Source organism: Myripristis murdjan, chromosome 3 (genome assembly GCF_902150065.1).
Source record: "Myripristis murdjan chromosome 3, fMyrMur1.1, whole genome shotgun sequence".
NCBI lineage: Eukaryota > Metazoa > Chordata > Actinopteri > Holocentriformes > Holocentridae > Myripristis > Myripristis murdjan.
In genome coordinates, this window is record NC_043982.1 from 45,578,877 (window position 1) to 45,600,855 (window position 21,979).

The 21,979-nt window shown below is 42.7% G+C and overlaps 1 protein-coding gene across 7 annotated transcripts in view; it reads right to left on the reverse strand.

Annotated features, from left to right (window-relative positions):
• Positions 1–3,166: 3,166 nt before the first annotated feature.
• LOC115380510 (multiple C2 and transmembrane domain-containing protein 2-like) overlaps positions 3,167–21,979 on the reverse strand; it is a 72,129-nt gene continuing 53,316 nt past the window's right edge. For all 7 annotated transcript variants that reach the window (XM_030081716.1, XM_030081715.1, XM_030081719.1 and 4 more), the window contains 6 exons: positions 20,488–20,601; positions 17,688–17,729; positions 12,690–12,799; positions 11,818–11,927; positions 9,198–9,295; positions 3,167–4,912 (listed from right to left, as the gene is read on the reverse strand). In XM_030081716.1, the coding sequence (XP_029937576.1) occupies positions 4,856–4,912; positions 9,198–9,295; positions 11,818–11,927; positions 12,690–12,799; positions 17,688–17,729; positions 20,488–20,601 (531 nt within the window). In that variant the 3' untranslated portion in view covers positions 3,167–4,855. The remainder of the gene's footprint in view (positions 4,913–9,197; positions 9,296–11,817; positions 11,928–12,689; positions 12,800–17,687; positions 17,730–20,487; positions 20,602–21,979) is intronic.

Below are 21,979 nucleotides of genomic sequence, written 5' to 3' on the forward strand. Positions count from 1 at the left end.
CACAGATGATAGCAATAATTACAATAAATAAATACTAAAAATACAAAAATAAAATAAAATAAAATACTAAAACTACATAAACACAGTACTATAAAACAGAATAAAACAAATTAAAATTAAATTTAAAAAATTGCCAATAGTCCACTTAGACTCGATTAAATGCTCGATTAAAAGACTTGAAGTCTATGAGAGTCGTTGGCCTGGCTCCGTCAAACTGAAAAAATAATTTATTAAATGTTTACAGCATAATTAATAACCCCATTATAAACCAATCATGAAACCCTTTCTCATCTTCATCCCAGAGCTGCCGTAGGGTTTATCTTTTCACTTTGACAGAGCCAGGCTAACGACTCCCATAGACTTCAAGTCTTTATGCTAAGCTAACAGGAAATGCTACCCATAGGAACTGAACCACTGGATGTACAGAGGTGAAAATGGTGTCCAACATCTGGTCTCAGTCTGGGGAAGTCGGAAAAGGGGGATTTTGCCCAAAACAGTGGAGTGTTCCTTTAAAATAATGTGATATGCCGTGGCGTGATGAACAGCAGTGAGGAAAGTCCAACGTCCTGCTGCGTCACTTTTCATCGCAGCACATCAGTGATTTCACTGCCATGTGTGAGACTGTCGTCACAGCACTTCATGTTTTCATGTTTTCACGTTTTCATGTTTTCATGTTTTCCATGTTCATTCCCTCTCTCGCATGACGAGCCTCCGTGTTCGGACGTGATGAAAGACATGAGCAGATGTGATCGGGCGTGTTGTTGTGCTGCTGGGAGCCTCCAGCGGCCGCTCAGCAGACTGGGCCCAAACAGGAGCAGCAAACTCATTTACTGACCCAAATCTGGGTGAAACATCACGCCAGAGCATAACATGACTGAGAACGAGCAATCAAATCAGCTTTTAGAGTGGACATTAACTTTATTTCACTTCCTTTTCACTGAGTCTTACCTGATGTTTTTCATGAAAATGAGCGAGTGTCTCAACTGTATTCAGAAAAATAAATGTAATCGTTTGTGGAGCTTTATTCTCTGACATAATGCAATCTGATTCCAATTATACATGCATCCCTGTGTAAAAAAAAAAATTAAAAAAAAGTAGTCACAGTTGGAGGTGGGGTACTCCTGCAAACAGAGACGGAGACGTGGTGTTTGTGGTGTTGATCTGACAGGTACAGGTCACCTGACAACATCCTGACCCTGAGACGGCACCAAGGCCACGGAAAAACCACAGAATCCATGGAGTCCAAATTTTTCGGCATTTACCGCGTCGTTGAGAATGGCAAATTCCAGAAAGTGTTTTTGCATCTTGTACTTCATGAGCAGAACATGTCCCCATTCACCTGTGACATATGTTTTTTTTTTTCCTAGGATGGCAAAGGCATGACCTAATTAACTTAGATTCATTCTCTACAGCCATTCCCTTGATCTTAACAATAACCAGCTCGTGCCTAAACCTTAACTGGTGAGCCTAAATGACCACACAAAATTTAAAATATGACTTCACCATCCTGGGGGAAAAAAATTAGCTTCAGTGGAGTGGAGGGCAGAAGTGGGGGGGGTGGGCATTATGGTTATTTGAGTGTCTACAATTCTGCAGCTCTAAAACCCTGAAGTACAACCCCAGTCTTAGAAAATGATAAAATACTGCCTCTCCACAAGTTTTTGGAATTTTATCATTTTGAATTTTATTATTTATTTATTGTAAAGTCACAGAAATGAAAGGTGCTGAGGTCGGGGAGCCACGGCGTCACGGTGCACTTTAAAGGTAAAGTGTTTCAGACGGTGATTCGTGAGTTAATTAAAGTTATTATTAATGAGTGTTATAGACCGTTCAGACTCTCAGCCTCTCTCAGCTTCTTACAGAGCTTAACATGAAGCATCTCCCTCTGCGCGCACACACACACACACACACACACACACACACACACAGGGCTGGATTTTCCCAGGTCTGATGTGGAGTTATAACAAGTCTTCTGAGACGGATCAGCCTCAGTATTTGTGGCTAATCAGAATGCACATGCCACATCACATCACCCCCCCCACCCCCACCCCCCCACCACCAGCAGCACCACCGCTGTGATTTTACTTGGTAATTTCGGAGCGTCTCTCTGCCTATACATATTCATGTTGAGCCCATAAGTGTCAAATTGAGATGTCCTTCCATTGTCCTTGACAGCGGGTTATTAATATTGAATACCGAAGTCAACACAAGTGGAAGAGGAGATATGCAGGTCAGTGTGTGGCTCGCCGCTCGGCCCCGCCCCCGTCCCCAGCACAATGGGACTAATCACCACATGATTCCACACGGTACGGCCCTGCGCGCTATATGATGTGTGTATACTGCGCTAAATAATTAGTGGATTGTCGGTGTATTTATCTACGGCAGGTCTCCTCTAATTGCACTCATTTGTCAAAGAAGCCTGAGAGTCTTGAGGCTCTGAAACTGTGCAGAATCAGCCCAAACGCCGAGATCACGGCACGGACCGGCACATGCTTTCATACGGTGGACCGCTGGGAGATATAGGAGGCATGTTTATTATCAGTTAATCTGAAGAACATAAACCGATTAGAAGACTCAGATCACTAAGATGCCAAGACTGTCTTCCTTTTCTCTGTTCACATCTTTATAAAATTAAATTCTGGGGTGTTTTTTTGTTTTTTTTATTTCACTGCAAAAACTCAAAATCTTACCAAGATTATTTGTCTTATTTCAAGTCAAAAATGTCTTATTACTAGTCAAAATATCTCATTACACTTAAAATAAGACATGATCACCTCAGAAGTAACGTGTTTTTAGACAATTGTCTCTTGTTTCAAGTGAAAATTTGCTTGTTTCATTGGCAAAATTTGTTTCTTGTTTCTAGCTAATTTTCACTTATTTCAAGTGAATTTTCACTTTTTCCACTGGCAAATTTTGCCAATGAAGCAAGCAAATTTTCACTTGTTTCAAGTGAATTTTCACTTGAAACAAGTGAAAATTGTCTAAAACCAATTTACTTCTGAGGTGATCATGTCTTATTTTAAGTATAATGAGATATTTTGACTAGAAATAAGACATTTTTGACTTGAAATAAGACAAATAATCTTGGTAAGATTTTGAGTTTTTGCAGTGTTTAGCAGCTCGTCAGACTGAGGAAGACATTTGAAGTCATCACTTTGGACGCTGATCATTTCCCATCAGACTTTGTCTTTATTTTTGACTTTATACATTAAATTAACTGATAAGTCAAAAGAATAAACAGAAGACGAATCAACATTGAAAATGATCACCAGTTGATGATTATCAGGTGCTCATGTAGGAAGTGATATTATAAGAAAGTAAAAGTACTGTCTTTGTGGGTTCTTGTTGTATTTCTCCACCCTTTTCTCAATTAAGAGGCTGCTGACAGAGCCTACCAGCTCTGATTTAACAGCCACAAATCCCAGGGGATTACTCCTGAACGCCGGCATCTTAACGATCCTCACTCTCCACTCCTGAAATTAATGCGCTTGTTGCCTGTGGCCGGCCTGGACACCCTCCTCCCGCCGCGGCGAGCAGCGTGCCGTGTGATACCGCCGCCTCGCCTGGCTGATGGGACGTCGGCTGCAGGCGTCTCGTCACGGCAGCTGAGAGGAGGTCGCCCGGGTCCCGCTGCTCGCGGCGACGCCCAAGGGCCATCAACGCAGCAGGGGGGCCGGGGATGAGGGGGTGGGGAGGCAACTCGCAGCCTCACTTCATGAAAGCCTAATGAAGAGCAGGGTTGGGAAAAGTGCTATCGCAGGACGGAGACGCTGTGCAGGGAAAGGAGAGGCGAGGCACACAGGCAGAGGCAGGCTGCAGGCTGGGATCCGCTCTGTTTATTGCCACTGGAAACCAAAGCAGACACAGGATCCTCTCCAGTGATTGTCATTAATAAATAAAGTCAGGCGTGGAAGGATAAAAGATCTGGCCCCGTCCCACTGGCGAGCAAAAGGGAAAACACAGTGCAACGTTCCTGCAGGATCACTCTACATCTAAGATTTAAAAATAGGCACTGATCTTTGCTCATAAAAAAATAAGTCTGTATCATCGAGTGGATAAAGTAAAATCAATCAGACGCTATATAATGGATGAACCAATTCGAGAAATGGTGGAAGATGATCGATAATCCTGCTGGACTTTGGATACGGAAAACGTATGAAAGGTTTCATTCCAAAACATAACACGTCCATTGTGTTAAAAAAAAAAAAAAAAAAAAAACACGAAACCCATCTGTTAATATTTCAAATCGCAGATATGTCTCCCCTCACAAACAAAATTATTTTGCAGGCTGGCATCCCAGCACTGATTCTGGAAGAGCAGATGCTTTTTTCCCCCGATCTCGTTTTGGAATAAAACCCTTCACGTCTGACACGGCAAAGAAAATAAAACATAGAATACAGAACTGTACATTTCAGACTTCCTGTCCGTGCAGTAAAATCTAAAGTCCTGGTCTCATTTTCAGACGCTGAGCTAAAGGACACACTCCCAGGGTCAGAGGTGGAAAATCTGGTAAGCAGCTTGTGATTAATAACGTGAAGGAATACATCTACACATATATACGTGATTACAACCTGCTCTCATGAAACACACACACACACACACACACACACACACACACACACACAGACACCAGTGAAACCCATTGCAAAATGTGGTAGAGTAAAAACACTGCTTTGGTATCAGAGGTCGTCTTTAGTAGTTTTGCTCCATCAGTTCATGTGGATTCAAAGCGACCGCTTCCCAAAACAGATTTCAGAGTCCATGCAGGACTCCAGAAGGTTCTTCATCCTCTGGAGGCCCCGGGTTCCCGGCCGGGCGGCCCACGTCAGCAGCGTCGGGTCCGGTGTGTCCTGTCCTACGAAAGCTTCTTCCTCCTCGGAGAGCTGCCGACTCTGATCTCACTGTACTGAACCTGAGGACACAGGAGAAGAAGAAGAAGAAGAAGGAGCAAAGTTTTAAACGCGTCTTTTTGACAGAAGTGCTGCTTTTTCCTGTTTTTTTCCTGTGAGGGCAGTTTTCTAATTTCATAAGTGTGTAAGAACAAAGCCGGTTTCCATAACTGCTGTGAGGCGTTAAGAGAGAGCCAGTTAACGCAGGTAGATTTCTGAATTCACTGATAACACTAGAGAATTGTCCGTCCTCCTGTGGTGATGTGTTTAATGACCTCACAGACCACCGTCCTCCTGTGGTGATGTGTTTAATGACCTCACAGACCACCATCCTCCTGTGGTGATGTGTTTAATGACCTCACAGACCACCATCCTCCTGTGGTGATGTGTTTAATGACCTCACAGACCACCGCCCTCCTGTGGTGATGTGTTTAATGACCTCACAGACCATCGTGCTCCTGTGGTGATGTGTTTAATGACCTCACAGACCACCGTGCTCCTGTGGTGCTGTGTTTAATGACCTCACAGAGCACTGTCCTCCTGTGGTGATGTGTTTAATGACCTCACAGAGCACCGTGCTCCTGTGGTGATGTGTTTAATGACCTCACAGGCCACCACCCTCCTGTGCTGATGTGTTTAATGACCTCACAGACCACTGTCCTCCTGTGGTGATGTGTTTAATGACCTCACAGAGCACCGTGCTCCTGTGGTGATGTGTTTAATGACCTCACAGACCACCGTGCTCCTATGGTGATGTGTTTAATGACCTCACAGACCACCGTGCTCCTGTGGTGCTGTGTTTAATGACCTCACAGACCACTGTCCTCCTGTGGTGATGTGTTTAATGACCTCACAGAGCACCGTGCTCCTGTGGTGATGTGTTTAATGACCTCACAGAGCACCGTGCTCCTGCGGTGATGTGTTTAATGACCTCACAGACCACCGTCCTCCTGTGGTGATGTGTTTAATGACCTCACAGACCACCGCCCTCTACAGTGCCGCCTCCTGCCTCTTTGTAGCAGCTCCATTATTACGACCTCCTCCACCACTGCCATGTTTGTTGTTGTCAGAAACTTTGGACTCTGCGCTGCCCTCTAGTGGATTTACTGCTGAACATCCACGCTGACATAAACGACGCATGGAAGCATGTGGACAGTGACGGTTACATCGATTGAAATAGACTGATTTTTTTTTTGTATGTACAGCTGTCCCTCGCTATAACGCGGTTCACCTTTCGCGGCCTCGCAGTTTCGCTGATTTTTTTTTAGTGCAATTTTGCATGCTTTTTTTTTTTATTTTATTAACAGCGCATTGTGTTCTGTGTCCTGATTGGCTAAGGGACTGTAGACCATTGTCACTCAACCTCCTCCGTGCCGTGTCTCCTGTACAGTACAGAATGCATCCAGCTTGCCAAATTTACATAAATCTTCGATCGCTATAATACTGGACTTATTTTTCTACTAAGAGGGAGAAGTGAGAAAATGTTAATGCCTGTCTGAGAAAAGTGTATAAAGTGTGTAGTGAGGGCTTTTACAGTCTTAAAACATCTAGAATAATTGTAAAAAATAAAGCTGACTACTTCGCAGATTTCGCCTATTGCGGATTATTTTTAGAACGTAACTCCCGCGATAAACGAGGGACCACTGTAAAGGAAGCATAAATGAGGTTTTACTCGCATCTCTGAGGGGCTTTTTCCCGTTGAGCGTGAGCAGGAAAAGGAAACTGACCGGATGAACACACTAAACGCTCGGAGAGGAGAAACTGTCTGTTCTACATGCTCGATGAAGAACGCCAGATAATCTGATGTCTACGTGACGTCTGATGAAAATATGAGGAAACATGAACTGCATTAACTGATACATTGTATATAAAATGCACGAGTTCATGTGTATCCCATATTCCAGTCTAATGACACAACAGCTGTGTCCCAATTCAGGGTCTGCGTCCTTCGAAGTCCGGGTCCTCCCCGTCAACCCAATGGGACGGTCTAGCCTTCGGAGTATTTCCTGGTCGGGTAACCGCCGTTCCCATGACAACAAACTCCGGAGACAGAAAGATAACTTTTCTTTCCGTAAGACAAGACAAAACAGTAAAGAAACACTGCAAAAACTCAAAATCTTACCAAAACTATTTGTCTTATTTCAAGTCAAAAATGTCTTATTACTAGTCAAAATATCTCATTACACTTAAAATAAGACATGATCACCTCAGAAGTAACTTGTTTTTAGACAATTGTCTCTTGTTTCAAGTGAAAATTTACTTGTTTCATTGGCAAAATTTGTTTCTTGTTTCTAGCTAATTTTCACTTATTTCAAGTGAATTTTCACTTTTTCCACTGGCAAATTTTGCCAATGAAACAAGTGAATTTATACTATACTATATACTAGATGCCGCCATGGCCATTTCAGTTAACTGTTTTCGACTGAGCAGCAGCACGCAAAGCATCTTGGGATACGGGACCCCAAGAAGGATAGTCGCGGTGCATCCTCTGGATCGGTTACCAACGGCTGAAAAAGAGGACGCATTTGAAGGATCCTTGGACTTTGGATGAATTGGGACAGGCCTTCGCGCAGAGTTGTGACGTAACTGGCCTTCAAATGCCGACTTTGAAGGATGCAGAGCCTGAACTGGGACACAGATTATGTGTCTGTTCATGCAAAGGCGATGCAAAGAGAAGCCAAACCAATGTCTGGTCTCATATCACAGAGTCAATATAAAATCAGTATATCACCCAGGCCAAAGCAGTGGTACAAAACAGGATATTTAGGTGCCAAGTTGAGAATTTCCAGAACGAAACCAGTGCTGGTGTTTTAGTGTCGACACGACTGGATCCCTCTCAGAGTCATTCCTCTGACGCAGGCCAGCACTGAGCTTTAATCCCTCTGTATGTTTCAACACTTGGAAAATAAAGTTTCTCTTCACTTGTAAATATTCAGACAAAGGTTTTGGATAAAGGAGCGTCGGCTGTTTTTGCCATGGTGTCTAATCAGGGCTCGAGAATTTTACCGGTGTTTGTCTCAGCCGCCAAAATTCAGATACTGTGACATCGCAGGGGCTCCGGGATTACATCCTGTTTTATTGGGTTAACTCACATTTTTTGTGGTATAGTAGCGCCTCCTTGTTTTAAGGAGTATGTCATCTGCTTTTATGTGATTATAGCGACTGCTACACTGCAAAAAGTCAAAATCTTACCAAGATTATTTGTCTTATTTCAAGTCAAAAATGTCTTATTACTAGTCAAAATATCTCATTACACTTATAATAAGACATGATCACCTCAGAAGTAACTTGTTTTTAGACAATTGTCACTTGTTTCAAGTGAAAATTCACTTGAAACAAGTGAAAATTTGCTTGTTTCATTGGCAACATTTGCCAGTGGAAAAAGTGAAAATTCACTTGAAATAAGTGAAAATTAGCTCGAAACAAGAAACAAATTTTGCCAATGAAACAAGCAAATTTTTACTTGTTTCAAGCAAATTTTCACTTGAAACAAGAGACAATTGTCTAAAAACAAGTTACTTCTGAGGTGATCATGTCTTATTTTAAGTGTAATGAGATATTTTGACTAGAAATAAGACATTTTTGACTTGAAATAAGACAAATAATCTTGGTAAGATTTTGCGTTTTTGCAGTGTACACAAATTAAGATCTTTACAGTTCTGATTAATACTGAGCCAGAGAGGCAGGGGAGGAGAGAGGAGAGGAAAGAGCAGAGGAAGGAGAGAACAGAGGAGCGTGATGAAAGACGAGAGAGAGAGAGAGAGCAGGGAAAACCTTTTTTCTTAATTTAAGAAGACAATGCTCAGTCTTTTTTAAATTCAGGCCTTTCTTAATCACTCAGACACGCTGATTAGTCGGCCTTGATCAAATGTGCTGTGTATGCAACCCGGCTACCCTGACAGGGCTTTTGTTGCAGAGGCACGTCGGTTTTTCAAAATTAAACCATTGTGCATTGTTCTCCCAGACGAGGTGAATTGTGTTTCACTCCATTCTTTCGGCGGCTTTTTAATTCATGCACGCTCGGAGGAGGTGTGAAGTTGCACGTTCACGCCAGGCGGCTAAATGACAGCAGCAAAACAGCGTCTCCTGTCTCAGCCTGGGAACAGCCGGCGCTTCAAAGCCGGCGAGCGGCAGACCTCCACCGGGGGATACACAGCCACCACAAACACAACAGAAATTACACAGGGCAAGATAATTGTACAGATGAAGCTAATTATACAGCCAACGGTGGAGAATTGCCTGGGAGCTGGTTCAGCAAAGCGCAGACGCTGGCAGGCTCGGGGATTTTCAGCTTCCTGGCCGGCTTACCTTCTCCACATCTGAAGGCACCCGCGTCAGGAAATCAAGCACTTCATTGTTGTCGACGGCGTACGGCTTCCGTAATTTCTTGGTGAATTTATTGATACCTAAAACAAAAAATGGAGAGCAAACACATCATTAGGTTTAGTCCCTTGTGGCCGGGCTCCATCTGTGATTACACACAAACAAGCAGAGCACCTGCAGCGGGAGAGCGGCCCGGGACGCCGACGCCCCGGCTCCGCTTTTACTTTCACTTCATCAGGACGCGAGCAACATTTTACTCGCCAGCAAACAGACAGAACTCAACAGCAGAATAAACTTTAACTTTACAATGCGTCCATTAGGAAGAGGATCTCCGATGAGAGCTCACGGCGATCAGAAAATAAACACAACTAATCTTCCTATGAGCCTGGAATTAGCACAGATGACAGAGAAGCAGAGAGGTAGAAGGTGTTTGTGACGAGAGCTAATTAGAGCAGCGATACGAAGACAAATATGTCGGGCACACCGCTGAACGTCTCCATCTTAACAAGCCATTCAGCCTCATCCTCAGGGTTCACATCTGCTTTTTCTTCCAACACGGTAATAAATCTGCCAGCAGGATGAGATAATCCCACTTGTTTCCAGGGCAGTTTCACCTGTTTCAGGAATTTTTCTGAGTAGTAGTATAACTATTAAAAAAAAAAAAAAAATGAATAAATATATGGTATAACTATCAAGGATAAATCTGTTGCCTCAAGGCAGAATGAGGCAGGATCAAGGAAATGACACTTGACTGAAGAAAACTCTGGCAGCAAGTTAATTAATGTCAGAAGCAAGTGGGATTATCTCACCCCACTGGCAGATTATTTTACTGCGTTGGAAGAAAAACAAGATTTGAACGAGGCTGAATGACTCGTTCAGATGGAGATTTTTTGGCACAGTGTGTCTAAAACATACCTGTAGATATAGGATCTATATCCTATAGATCTAGACTATAGGATCAAGAAAATGTTGATGAGCACTGGAAACAGGTGGGATTATTTCAACCCACTGGCAGATTTTTGACCTCGTTTGAAGAAAAACAAGGACCAAATGGCAGTTTAACTGATTTTTTTGCAATATACCTCCCGAAGTGACGAGTTAAAGTGATAAACAGGAGGAACGGTGTGTCCCTCCTGGTTTAATCCAGGTGTCTGCTGCAAAAAATCTGATTTCTAACTGAAACACAGGAAGCTCCCGTTTGTTTTGTCTTTTTTTTGGCCTGAGGTGAGGAGTTTTTATGTACGACATCTATTCTGCTCAGATGAGCCGAACAAACACATTCCAGCTCGTTTTCTTTGAGCTAAATGTTACAGAACCTGATCAACATGACTCTTAACAGACCGAGCTTCAGACCAGCAGCGTTTTTAAGGTGTTGAGCAGACTGACGTTTCCCTGGGAATCTGAAAACTGAAAACTGAAAACGTGTTGGGCTGTTTGAGGCTGTAAAGTAGACAACATTTACTGAAAGTTAGCTGAGGGTAATAATTTTAATTTTACACTTCATTTTACGTCCTGACACTGTTTGTTTTCACAATTAACCAAGTAAGTCACAAGTTTTTATAGTGTATCTTCTGGTGAACTGGTGTGTTTTTATGTCTTTTCCACAGCAGGCGGCATAAAAAAGACTGGAAAAAAATTCATCGTACATGAGCCGCCAGTGCTGTCCACTGCAGGTCACAGGATGTCTGGACCAATTAAAATGAACTGGAGCCGAGATTAGCTGCACTTGCTGTCTATAGCCCAGTCATTTTCAGTGTTTGGTCCATTTACTGCAATTTCTCCACATTTTACACAATTACAAACCGTAAATCCTGCGTAAGAACTACAGATTTCACAGCCGCCTTATAATGTTCTGCTTCTCAACATTCAGAAACCACACAGCTGATGATTGGCTGTGGAAAGTAAAACGTAAAACGGACTATTTTCCCTGGCGGAGGAGGAGGAGGGTGTGAAAAAGTCCTGAAAAGCCAACAGTGCTGCTGCTTTTAGGAAAACTCATGTGGAGGACTTTATTCGGCTGATGGAAAACTGGAGTGAAGAAAGTGTGAAGGCTCTGAAAGTTCATGTTCATATCGTAGTGGAATGAATGGAAACCAGCGGCTGGAGGAGAGGGAGGAGGAGTGATGTGGCAGCTCTGAAACCCCACTGCTCGCTCTGGGAGGAGAGCAGAGGAACGTTCTGGAGAGACTAAACATGTAGATCGTTACGTCCTGTGTTTACATAGCAGTATGTATGGTACCATATCCCCACCCAAAAGCTTTAAATAGCTTATTTCGGGGGAGCCATTCATACATGCCAGTGTTTCATCATCAACTGCACGACTGTATTAATATCGGTAATGTGTGAATAAACTTAAACTTGAAACTAGATTCACTGGAATGCTCCTTTAACCGCACAGTAGATCTGAGCCTTGGAGAGCTTATTATAGCGCCCCCTGTTGGCCAGTCAGCATCATTCTCAGTGTCCATGGGCCAAATTAGCTGAGAGGCTGCCAACCTGTGCCTGAGCCGCTGGGCTGAACACAGAGCCAGACGAGGAGGAAGAGGAAGATGAAGACGATGAATGATGAATTTGAAGAGCTGCGGTAAAAAGCTGTGAAACTCACCCCATATTAAGATGATGTAGCGTATGGGGATAAAGTACGTGATGGCGGTTGCCGTGACGAAGACCAGGAAGGCCAGGGTGGACAGGAACGGCACCGACCAGTTGAAGGTGCTGACGAAGCAAAACCAGAGAGAAGAAGAAGAAGCAGTGAGCGACCAATCAGGAGCTTTGTTTTTCACAGCAAAAAATCGGACAGTATGAAATAATCCTGGTTTACACACTGGATTGGCTTTATTCTAGGATACTGAAGATGATTTTTTTTTCTGTAGGATATGAGACGATTTGATAGACGATATTGGCTTCATAATCCTACGCCGGCGTATGAGGGTCACTACAGGGAGCAAAACAAACAAAAAAACAAAAAAACACACGGCTGGGCGGGGAAGGAGGGGGGCAATATTCCAAGAAAAAAACAGTCTTTACCGTTTTTTTCTTGCAAATTTGCGACTTGATAATCTCAGAATTCTCAGTTTTCCTCAAAAATTTTTGCATTTTTTCTCATGAATTTACAGCTTTCATCTCTTCATTTTTTTTCTTGCAAATTTGTGACTATAATTGCAGAATTTTAGATTTTTTTCCTCATAAATTTGTGAGGGTTTTTATCGTAAATTTTCTCCTTTAATCTCAGAGAATATCCGAGTTTTTTTTTCATAAATTTATGACTTTAATCTCAATATTTAATCTCGAGTTTTTTTCTCAGAATATTACACCCTCTGCCTCCGTAATTTTTTTCTCTACATTGGCCCTAATAGGCCGTCATACGCTTCAATAAATTTTAGGATTTTTGGGATTGAGGTGCATCAAACTGAGGTGAGACGGGACGTCCCGGTGTGGTGGGCAGCAGTTCAGCGGCGGAGCCTCGGCATCTCTTACTTCTTGATCCTCTCTCCGAAGCAGGCGATCTGCTCCAGCAGGTTCTGCACCGTGAGGATGGTCTCCTGCACCATGTGGATCTTCTCCATCAGGCCTCTGCGCTCCGACTCCTGAGGCAGCAGGAAAAACATCAGCCGCTTCGCAAAAAAACACAAAGTCTGCCACAGAAACCCTGAGAAAACGAACAGGAACGATCCCTGAGGGGAAACCACGTCACTGCAGCAGCACACACCGGAGGGGGAGGAGGGAAAATGTTAAGAGAAGAAAAAACGACAGAAATCCACACAAGGAAAATGGTAATAAAAGATAGAAGTAAAATTACAATAAAAAAAAATCAAATTACTGGCTGACAGGAGATGCTGACGCGACGGATTATGACAGATTAAACAAAACATTTCATTATTATTCTAACTTAAGTATCAGAAGTGCCCAATAACACTGAGGTAATAGTCAACATAAAAACACAGGAACAGGCAGAGCTGACATCAGGATTTTAAACTCTTAAGGCCAATCAGACATGAAGGAGATGATTTGGCAGGTCACGTCAAACAGCTGAGCATTTTGAAATGGGTTTGTTGCAGAGAACCAACATGTGTGTGTGTGTGTGTGTGTGTGTGTGTGTGTGTGTGTGTGTGTGTGTATTAATAACACACTGAAGCAACTCGTCTGGTCAAGCCACATCAGTGCTTTTCAAAGTGGGGTGCAGGGACCCCCGGGGGTCCTCGAGAGGCTTCCAGGAGGTCCTCCACAAAATGAGGGAGAAAACACCGGTAAATCACGAAAAAAAAAAAAACGATGAGAATGGTGCAAGAAAATGAAGATGAGGCTGAACCCTCAGCATCTTTATTTCTCTTTTCTTTTTCTTTCTTTGTTTCTTTATTTCGATCTTGCTCCCTTTTTCTATGCCCTTTTTCTTTTTTTGTATTTCTTTCTCTTTCTGTCTCTCTCTCTCTCTCTCTCTCTCTCTCTCTCTCTCTCTCTCTCTCTCTCTCTCTCTGACCTCAGCAGAACAGAACAGGACTGGACTTCACATCATCAGAGCTGTGAAGCGCTCCGGCTCCCAGGAGGGAGGGGCAGGGCACCGAAACAAACGCCGCCGTGAGGACCTGCAGACATCAGAGGGGGGGCGCGTCCCGAGCCCACATCAAACACAGCGAGACGGGGAGGGGGGGAGGCCATGTCGGCACAGAGAGGCTCTGCTGGCACCGGCTCGCCACGTCGAGGTTCAAACACAGAACAGATCAACTGCCCAGTTCAGATCTGACCGCCTCTACGCAGGGCCGGATCTACCAGGGTGGCCCGGGCCGGCAGCTGCCACCCTGAAAACAGGCCTCACCCCCCCAGCTGCCCCCCCAGTTTGGACAATCTGATAGAAAACAAATGTAGAAGAGTGAAAGTGGTGTGTCGGAGTGCCAGTGAAGGTGTGGTGAGAGGAGCCGGCAGCAGGTCCCGTTCCTCTCATGTTCCTGTCTGGATCTCAGCAGAGACACAAAGAGAACCACTGATCCAAGCAGAACAACATCACTTTGACTTTGACTCTGAACAAACTAGAGGAACCACAGCTGGAGGCTCTGAGCCCACACTCTGTCTGTCTGCCTGTCTGCCTGTCTGTCTGTCTGTCTGTCTGTCTGTCTGTCTGCCTGCCTGCCTGCCTGCCCGTCCGTCCGTCCGTCCGTCCGTCCGCCCGCCCGTCTGCCTGTCTGTCAGCCTGTCTGTCTGTCAGCCTGTCTGTCTGTCTGTCTGTCTGTCAGACTTTTTTTTTAATTCCCACGAAACGGCTGCAACCATGAATCCTCTTTTAGGCTAAAATCCTAAAAAGAAAGAAAGAAAGAAAAAAAATAAAAAATAAAATACTACCAGTTATTCAAATGTGCACACACACACACACACACACACACACACAGTGTGCTGGTGTTGTTCCAGTGGACTGATGCTGATTTCTGAACTGCAGTTTGATCAGCAGCAAAAGTCATGATTTCTGTGTTCTTTCTTTCTTTCCTTCTTTCTTTCTTTCTTTGTCTCTTTGTTTCTCTTTCTTTGTTTTTGTCTTTCTTTCTCAATTTTTTATTTTTCTCTGAATTTCCCTCTCCCTTTCTTTCTTTCTTTCTTTCTTTCTTTCTCACTTTTTCTTTATTTCTTACTCTCTGTCTTTATTTCTTCTCTAAATTTCTTTCTCTGTCTCTCCTCTCTCTCTCTTTAGTAAGAGTGAGCCTGTACTTTCAGTTGGCTCCTTCCTTATTTCTTTCTTTCTGTCTCTTTCTCTCCGTTTCTTTCTTTTCTTCCTCTCTCTCTCTCTCTCTCTCTCTCTCTGCCAGCTTTTTGCCCTCCATGAATATTTCTCTAGATCAGCTCTGCCATGATTTGAAAAAAAAAAAAAAAAAAAAAAAAAATCAAGATACATTACAGTTTTTTACATGTACACACACTCACACACACACACGTGCACACACACACACACGTGCATACACACACACACACCCACACCCACACAGAGTCCTGGCTGTGTTCCAGCAGCCTGATCTGGGTATTAACTTCTGGAAAAGTCCTTCAGATACACTGCGGAGTGTGAGCCAAGTGTGTGTGGCGGTGCAGCGGCGGGGTGGCGGTCCCACCGGGGCGGCGAGGAGAGCCACTTCACACCAGAGCCTTTCACCGTGTTTCAGCCGCAACATGCCACTGTTCAGAGGCATTAGGGCCCAGCGGGGACATTCAGCCCGGCTTAAAGGGCCATTTGTACGAGCGCCGTCATTAATTCCATATAGACGGTGTTATGTGGTGTGTGCAGCTGAGGGTGTTTCCCAAACGCAGCGCCGCCACGGCCCCGCCCCCTCATTTGCATGTAAATGAGCCGTGACATGTGCAAACGGCCGGCTGAGGTCTTCATTAAGCCTACATGGCTTTGGTAACCGCGAGCTTACCGGCAGAATACAAGTGCATGTTGGCAGCGACGCATCACAACACATCAAAAGAATTAGCGCTGAATGGGAAGGGCTTTAGCGACACAGAGGCGAGGAGGGTCGACGGGACACCTCTGTCAACACAGATTACTGAAAACTGTCAAACGCACCCGGACGGGAGGCGGGCCCGTCCACACACACCGCCGCAAACACCAGGGACGGGAGGCGGGCCGGTGGTTTTGTCTCACAGGATGAACCCGTTTATCTACGACGGCCAAAATTATGGAGCCGGAGCAGGAGGTCATGCTCTGAACATGCTGAACTTCTGAGATTAAAGTCATGAATTTACAAGAAAAAAACTCACAAATATGCAAGAAAAAAACTCACAAATTTACGAGAAAAAAACTCACAAATTTACCAGAAAAAACTCACAAATTTACCAGAAAAAACTCACAAATTTACGAGAAAAAAAACTCACAAATTTACGAGAAAAAACTCACAAATTTACAAGAAAAAAACTCACAAATTTACCAGAAAAAAAACTCACAAATTTACGAGAAAAAAACTCACAAATATGCAAGAAAAAAACTCACAAATTTACCAGAAAAAACTCACAAATTTACAAGAAAAAAACTCACAAATTTACGAGAAAAAAACTCACAAATTTACAAGAAAAAAACTCACAAATGTACGAGAAAAAAACTCACAAATTTACCAGAAAAAACTCACAAACTTACGAGAAAAAAACTCACAAATTTACAAGAAAAAAACTCACAAATCTACGAGAAAAAAACTCACAAATTTACAAGAAAAAACTCACAAACTTACGAGAAAAAAACTCACAAATTTACGAGAAAAAACTCACAAATTTACAAGAAAAAAACTCACAAATTTACAAGAAAAAAACTCACAAATTTACGAGAAAAAAAACTGCTGCCCCCTGCTGGCCGTGTCCCCTGCAGCTGATCCCCTCAGCAGATTCTACTCTGACATGGGATTCAGGAACAAGGAGATCCTGCTGATCTGAGCCCAGAATCAGCAGATTGTTTTCTTCTGAATCGGCCCAAGTCACAGCAACGTCTCTTCAGAGTCCAGATGCTGAGGAGGAGGTTGGGGTTCTGGCCTCAGACCAGCAGGATTTCCTTCAGACTGGATCTCAGCATGTTCAAGTTTTTTTCCTCATAAATCTGTGAGATTTTTCCCGTAATTTTACAAACTTGATCTCGGAAATTCTGAGTTTTTTCTCAGAATATTAGCCCCTCCCACGGCTCTGTTATTTTCCCCCCTACAGTGGCCCTAACAGGCCGTCGTACACGGGCACAAAATGCAAAAAAATGCACAAAATAATATATATATATTTTTACACATAAATAAAGTGAGAAGGTACCAGTGCACAAAGGAAAGAGAGCAAGACAGAAAGGAAGAAAGCAAGCACTGTTTTTTTTTTCTCGTTAATTTTCAAGGCTTTTTTGTCATAAATTTGTCATAGGTTTATTTTTTGAAATGTATGACTTTAGCCATACGTTTTCAGCAAATTTCTCGCAAATTTGTGACTTTATTGTCTCAGAATTTTCGTTTTTTTTCTCATAAATTTGTGAGGTTTATCTCATGAATTTACAACTTCAATCTCAGAATTTCTGAGTTTTTTCTAAGACATTTGTGACTTTATAATCTCAGATTTTTTTTAGTTATTTTCTCCTAAATTTGTGTGGCTTTTCTCATGAATTTTCATTGTTTTGTCTCATAATTTCATGGTTTTAGTCTCAGAATTTCTGAGTTTTTTTCTCTTGTAACATCAGCCCCCCTGCAGTGCATCACGATATACTGAGTTTCCCTGGATCGTCCATCTCTTTAGGGCAGTGGTTCTCACACTGAGGGTCAGGAGATCATTTTTGGGGGGTCACAGGAAGCAAAAGAAAAAATGTTTTGATATGCAAAATCATCATGATTATTTTTTTCAAACATGGCTCTTTCTTCTGTTTTCCCTTGAGATATATCGAGTAGTTTGAAAATGCAACGCCACCTGATAATTAGGCAAATGAAACAGCCTGAAAGGTTTGTCATGTTTCAGGTGGACACACACAGAGAACAGCACTGATACCTTGTCATCATCTTCATCTTCATCCTCCAGGTCCATGTTGTCCTGAAACAACAGAAGTAAAGTGAAGGTGAGAGTCCAGCTGATGTGATACTGATTTCAGACGGCAAAAATTCACAGGTGACCGATATGTCAGCCGATATAGTGAATTTTTGAGCTGGAATGAAGAGAGACCTTTCTCTATGTGGACTGTGTATCAGCTTTCACCTCCACAATTGGTTAAAACGGTATAATATTGTCTAACAAGTTATTTTTTCAGAACGCAGCCCTCTGACTACGTCTGCATAGTCATGACCCAGTTTCCCCTCGGGATCGATAAAGTATTTCTGACTCTGATTCTGATGTCGATGCACAATTGATGTATAAAATCAAGCAGCTAGCCATGCAGTGTGCCTTTATATAAATATATATATGAATAAATAAAATATTCCTGTTTGGTCTTGTGTCTCCTTCAGGCTGGGTTCCTGGGTTCCTGGGTTCCTGAGGGTTCTGCGCAGTATCTCAGCTGTTCTGAGGTCTGTGCTCCCCTGGATGGAGGTCTCAGATCTCGGGGCCCCTGCCTGGTCTGGTAGAGCCCGGCTCCTGTAGATCTTGTTCCTGTGCTGCCGTGATCAGAGCCTCTGTGCCGTCCGTCAGTCCAGGAGCTCCAGCAGATCCCAGGAACAACATCTGAGATCTCAGATCTCCATCCAGCAGAGCCAAGTCCTCAGAACCGCTCAGAGACTGTTAAATCTACTGCTAGCTGTCGGCTCACAGGAGGTCAACTTAGAACGAATCGTTGAATATATAATATCATTAAATATATATACACACACGTATATGCATAGAGCATGTGTGTATATTTAGTTGGAAAACAGCAGCTACTCCAGACTGAGGCATTTCATAATAAAGCACACAGCTTCATAAGCAGGGCGTATTCATGTGATATGGGATAAACTCTGTTTGCTAACAGTTCAGTGGCGTCTTTCCACCTTTTAACAGCAAGACGGTGTGACAGTGTTGGCCAAAGCGGGGTCCAGGGCCCCCAGGAGGCCTTGAGGCTCTTCCAGAGGGCGCTCAGCAAATTGAACTGCAGCTGAATTTCACTTTTATCTTGATCCAGCATCACTGGTCTGACCCTGAAATATTTCATTTTAATCATAGAAATACAGTTTTCTGGTCATTTTAATTTTGTTGCTAATTTTCATGGAAACTTTTTTCCTCGTCAATTTCTTGCTAATTTCTTGCTAATTTTTCAGGTCATTTTTGGCTAATTTTTTTATGAACTGTTTGAAAGTCAGGTTTGGGTTTAAGGCCAGCCAATCACAGGAAAGAGGTCACTGATTCTTGGGAATTTGGATAAAACAGGTTTTAATTTTGAAAAAAAAAAAGTGCGTTAAATTACAAAATCTGAAGGTATATCATAGGCCAAGGTCTTGGCTGTTCAGCAATGTACCGGTGCAACCTCCTCATTTTGCATTTTTTTCATAAAATAGGTTTTTCCAGTTATTAGGCTTCTTTGTTTTTGTCAACACCATCACCGTAATGAATTTTTTTAAATTTGAAAAACATATTTTTGTATTAAAATAATCTATTACTTTAATAACTCAACAGCACCAAAGAAACATACTGTAAGCATATTCATTTAAAACCAATATAACTGCCTCTGACGGTGGTGACACTAATCTGACGGTGGTGACAGTCGCCTCATTAAAACATACATTTCCAAAATTTATACCACTCAAGTCAATGGCTTCTTGCTTAACAACTTTATTTAACTATTTGGTACAAAAAATAACAATCCTGAGCTCTGTTATAAGCATTTTTCAGACTTCAGTCATCACCGTCACACAGAAAACCTGATGGTGGTGACGTCTGACGGTGGAGACAAAAACCTGCTCTTTCACATGATAAGCATGAGTTGTTCACATTAGCCAGCTTGTTTTCGCCCTGTTGCTACCTGCATCAGACCTCTTCTTAAAAAGTATACATTTATTCCATAATCTAATCTAATATTTTTTATACAGAAGTGATGGTGTTGACATGTTATGGTTGTGACAGTAGCAGTGTCCAAAAATATGAAGAGATTTAAGAGAAAATAGCAAACTTCCAGGAGCCTGAGCGGTCTTGAAGCATGCAGTAGAGCTGAAGGTTTGAAAAGGGCTCCTCAGGAATGTAACTGACCTTGTAGTTTTTTTTATTATTTTTTTAAATAAATATCTGACGGTGGTGACGAATATCTGGGACACATTTTGAGCAACCACAAAATAATAGTAAATATTGTTCAAAACCCATCGTTTGTAGTTTTTAATACATATTATGATGTACTCTTTCATGTGGTAAAGATATTATTCAATGAAATTATGACTTTTTGTTGTTTTAATCAAGTTGAAATGATTATCTCCTCTCCGAGGACAACTGGTTTTGTAGGGCATGGGCCAACATATAATCATTAAATTAATAAAAATTAAAAATAAACCTATAAAAGAACCTTACAAATGTACAAAGGACCCCATGATTATGCCCTTGATTCTTTTTATTCATTAAAATGTTGTAAATTTCCAGCAGAAATAGCATTTTTCTTAGTGGGACATGATTTATCCAAATTCTCAAGAATCAGTCAGGTGACAGTTGACCAATCATGTCGAAGAGTTTGATAGCCAGATTAAAAAAAAATAAATAAAAACTCAGTGCTGGCCGGTTGGTGGTGGCTGCTACTGAGACTGGTTGCTATGGAAACAAAGCTTCATGATGGGAACAAAATGCAGGTGTGGTGATGTTGTTGTTGTTGTTGTTTTAATGTGACAGGTGAGTGCAGACTGACCAGGTCCTGTGAGAGCCGGCCGGAGGAGAGCTGCAGGTAGTTCCAGGAGAGCAGCAGCACCAGGAAGAGAGGCAGCATGTAGAACTGCCAGAACCACACGGTGAGCACAAACACCTGCACACACACACACACACACACACACACACACACACACACACACACAGGTCACACACGGGTCACACACGGGTCACACACAGGTCACACACAGGTCACACACACCTCTGAAGGCTCTGTAAATCCCTGGCTGATTGGATTCATTATTGATTACATAACCATCAGCTGATCTGAGGAGGGCGGCGGCCATTTTGGCTCTGTCCACCTGCTCAGCTGACAGGCTCCGCCTCCAGCTGCTAATCAACATAACCTCACATATAATCACTTCTGTTAGAACTCAGAGCCCCCACTGTTCCCTCTGCACTGACAGGCACCACGTGCTGAGACGGGTTTTAATGAGACAGCTCTTTTTAAAAATGATTTGTATTTAAAGGCCAAATGAGTCGGATTTTCCTAAAAAACAGAGCAGACACTGAAAAATAATCCCTCTCAGTTAGGGCTGTTCAAGATGCCCTAAATCTCATATCCCGATTTAGGTAATTTCATGTCCCGATAATGACACATATCACGATATAGCACACCTTCTGTGAGTTACATTAATAAATATTTTAGATAAAATCACCACATGGAAAGGCCTGTTTCTCGTTACATCCTGAATTACACACATGACAAACATTGTTCTCCTGTTAATTGGAACCTTTGTGCAAATTTCCAATCAAACAGTAAAGAAATATAAAATAAGACTGTGAATCAGAGGTGTGATGATGGGAGGAGTCTGTCGGCGATCGGCTCACGGAAGCTGAGAAGATCACGGACGTGGAAAAAATGTGAAGGAAGGTGGAGGAAGTGTGGAGGAAATGTGGGGGAGAGGAGGAGGAGAGGATCGGGATGAAGAACGATGCGTGACGGCGTTCGTACCGTCGCCATCCTAGGAAAGTGAAACTGTCTGCTGGCGGTTAGCTTAGCGAGGGAGGAGGGCTGAGTTTGAAAGTTGAGTTCACAAACCGCAGCGACAAATCCCACCCAGTCCGCCTTAAACTTTGACCTTAAGTCTCACTGAGAAGAAAAACCTCCCACAGCAACACTGTGCCGATAAAACCCACAACGCTCCTGCTGTTGTTTCCTGTTTTTCTCTTTTTATTACTATTATTTTTAGTATTGTTTGCTTTATATGTTTTCATAGAAAATGCAAATTAAAGGAGAAAAAACACTGGATCATAAACAGTGGTTCCTGCAGACTTATGATTCCTTATTTTAATATGTAGTGTGTTGTGATGTTCTGGTATCTTTCAGTTTGTCGCATTATGATATTATGTTTTGTTTTCTAAATAAAAACAAGTGCTTACATGTGAAAATAAAAACCAACAGACAGAAGCCTATTTTTGACCGCTAAGTGTGTAAAAATGTGGATTCTTGCTGCAGAGTACAGATTTCATCC